Here is a 3,398-nt window from a genome sequence, read left to right as displayed (position 1 = left end):
TTGGGCAATCTACTTCTGTAGTGATACCACCTTGGAAACCCAAGGAGGGGTCGCTATGAGTCGGGTCTGACTCAACGGCAGTGTGTATGGTTTGGTGTTTCGGTTTTAAAGGAATATTTTAAAAATTATATTAATAGATGTATCTAATAGTAGAATGATAAAGCTATTTAAAGGAAAAAACTACTAGCGCTCTTGAGAAAGTGCACTTTACTAGTTGAAAAGATTTCCAGTAATGTGTAATTAACTTCCCAATAAATGTCAAGATAAAATTACAGACTCTGCTAACCAAAGACTCCTGGCACATATATTTGATCTTTTTTAATTATGTCAAATAGGCTGGTCAAAAAAACAGACCAAGCACAATGAGATTTTTACCGAAACGACTTATGCTTTCTATGACAGATTAGATTCGTAAGTCAATCTTCCTAGCAAGAAAAAAATAAGTCTGAGAGAATCAACTGTCAACAATAGGACACATCATGTCTTTCCCAAAACTTAAAAAACATTATACTGCTAGAGAAAGGGACATTATAAAGATTAAGGAAATCAGTTAGTTCTAATTCTGGAAATAGCTATTTGTAAGAATAAATAGTGTCTGGCCATCCAAAGCACAATTGGTCTCTATTTGCCTAGAGCAACAGAGGAAAGAGAGTCAAGAACAGGAGGAGGAAATGGAATGTGTGGCTAATTGGCTCCATGAACAACTGCCTCCTTTGCTGTGAAACCAGAAGAAAGGGCTGGTACCCAGCTACCATTACTGAACATTTTTATTAGATTCTATAGAAGAATCCTGACCAAAAGGAGGAAAATGCAGAACAGAATTTCAATTTCTCACGGACTCAACTTTCTGGAGATATGGAGGCTGAATAAAACCCTAAACTATTGCCCTGAGATAATAAACCAAAAATATCCCCTCAAGTTTTGTTAAAACTGAATAGTCTAGCTTAATTAGTAAACAATGTCTGGCTTGAGCATTATATTCTGTTGAGAACTACCTATATGGGATCCAATTGATGATAGAAACTCAAAAGATGAGTTAGGAACCTTAGAGGGCACTGAGTTTATGTTAATGAAGGAAGAACAAGTTAGAAAAGCAAGGCGAGAATGGTTGTACAACCTGAAGGATAAATCAATGTCACTGAATTGTACATCTAAGAAACTGTTGAAGTAGAGTATGTTCTGCCATGTATATTCTCAACAACTAAATAAAATTTAAAAAAAAGAATAAATCATGTCAGATTAATTATTTTTTTTAAGTGCTTTGATTCACTTTACTATCAGTGGGGAAGATTTTTAAGAAAGTCTGACGGATAAAGTACCCAGAAGACAATTTCAATTCTGACTTTTAGTCAGCAAAAATGTAGTTTGGTGTAGCAAATTCAGAAACACAGAGTACACTACTTATATCAACTGGCTAACAAGTAGTGAGTCACTGGGTGGTCCAAATGGTTAAGCGCTTGACTATTAGTCAAAAAGTTGGCAGTTTGACCCCATCCAGAGGTTTCTCAGAAGACAGGTCTGGCAATCTGCTTCTGAAAGGTCAGTCTTGAAAACTCTATAGGGCAAATGGGGGAAGAACAACTCAGAAAAGGAGGGTGCGAACGGTTGCACAACTTGAAGAATGTAATCAACGTCACTGAATTGTATATACAGAAATTGAATTGGTTTATGTTCCACCGTGTACAAATAGGGAGTTCTGGTGGCGCAGTGCCTAAGGCACTCGACTGCTAACCAGAAGGCTGGTGGTTCAAACCTACCAGTCACTCCTTGGAAGGAAGGGTTGGGCAATCTACTTCCATAGTGATAACACCTCGGAAACCCAAAGAGGGGTCGCTATGAGTCGAAATTGACCCCACAGCAATGAATTTGGTTTGGTTTGGTGTACAAATAGCAGGCAGAGAAATAAAAATTAAAGATCCATACATCTACTCTATTTTAGATAATTATATCAAAAGTAAATTTAACATGTAATATCTGGATTAAATAAAGCCTGGTGATGTAATAAGGAGCTCTGGTGGCACAGTGCCTATGGCACTTAACTGCTAATCAGAAGGTTGGTGGTTCAAACCGAGCAGGCGCTCCATGGAAGATGGACGAATCTACTTTTGTAAAGATTTACCACCTCAGAAACATTGCTAAGAGTTGGAATCAACTTGATAGCAGTGAGTTTTTGGACTGGTGATACAATGGTTAGATGCTCAGCTGCTAACTAAAGGTTGGCACTTTGAATGCTTCCAGCAGCTCCGCAAAATAAAGACCTCAAGGTCTTGTTCCATAAAAATTACAGCCTAGGAAACTCTATGAGGCAGTTCTACTAGGTCACAGGGGGTCACTATGAGTAAAAAATCAACTCAGTGGCACCTAACAACATCTGGATTATAGATGTATTAGATATTACAGTTCCTTACCTTGTACAAATGCAAGGATCTGTTCATACTGTTCTTTAGCCTGACTTTCTTTTACCAAATCAATTTTATTTTGTAGAATCAAAATATGCTTCAGCTTCATGATTTCTATAGCAGCCAGGTGTTCAGAAGTTTGAGGCTGAGGACAAGATTCATTACCAGCTAGATAATAAAGAATAAAAAAGATACAAAAGAATTAACTAGAACTATCCAGAAAAAATACACAGAAATACAAAACAGGTTAGTGGTTGCTGGGGGCTGAGGAGAGGGCAATGGATGACTGCTTAATACGTATGGAGTTTCCTTTTGGGGTGATGAAAAAGTTCTGGAACTAGATAGCAGGAATGGCTGAATGGCTGTATAGCATAGTGAATGTACTTAATACGATTATAGACATTAATGGCTAAAATGGTAAATTTTACGTGATCTGTAGTTTACCACCACCACCACCACAACAGAATTAGCTGGCACCTAATAAAGCAGACCTTTGTATGTCCTAGCTCTGCTAAAGGCAGAAATCCTGAATATCACTATCATTAACAACCATCCGCCTTTTGCCCCCTACTCTAGGTCGTAAGCTAGAAGCTTAGAATCAACAAGTTTGGTTTTTCAGGGTCTTTTCAGGCCCTCAGCTTTTATTCAGGGTTAAGATATAGCCCTCTGGCTCTCCTTAGTCTCAAAGCTGTTCTGGCTCAGCCAAACTCCTGAGAGGTGGAGAGTACCAAAGAAGGGAAGACACTTAATGAATTATAACTAAATATCAGGGTTTCTTATTTAATAAAGGGGTGAAGAGTACTATCTGTGAAGGTGACCAAAATGATCCTTCCTGAGTTGTGATGCTCAGGTGCTCTGTACTATACCTATCTGGCACACTCCTGGAAAATTATACCCCACAGCAACAGAATCGCAGCTCACATAAGGAAGCACAACCATAACCCTGAAAAGTTACAGGCTGGCCTAGACTTCAGCACTTCCTGTGAATATTTGCATCTA

The 3,398-nt window shown here is 38.4% G+C and overlaps 1 protein-coding gene across 1 annotated transcript in view; it reads right to left on the bottom strand.

The window, feature by feature from the left end:
• The window catches only part of EIF2S3 (eukaryotic translation initiation factor 2 subunit gamma), a 36,188-nt gene that overhangs the window by 22,397 nt on the left and 10,393 nt on the right, over positions 1-3,398 (bottom strand). The window contains exons 6-7 of the mRNA XM_007957375.1: positions 2,409-2,567; positions 1,320-1,342 (exon numbers count right to left, since the gene is read on the bottom strand). Coding sequence (XP_007955566.1) covers positions 1,320-1,342; positions 2,409-2,567 — 182 coding nt within the window. The remainder of the gene's footprint in view (positions 1-1,319; positions 1,343-2,408; positions 2,568-3,398) is intronic.

The sequence above is a fragment of the Orycteropus afer genome, unplaced genomic scaffold, assembly GCF_000298275.1.
Source record: "Orycteropus afer afer isolate SDZICR_OR568_19922 unplaced genomic scaffold, OryAfe1.0 scaffold00739, whole genome shotgun sequence".
NCBI lineage: Eukaryota > Metazoa > Chordata > Mammalia > Tubulidentata > Orycteropodidae > Orycteropus > Orycteropus afer.
The sequence above is the reverse complement of the archived record's forward strand: the minus strand, read 5'-3'. Positions and strand labels throughout refer to the sequence as shown.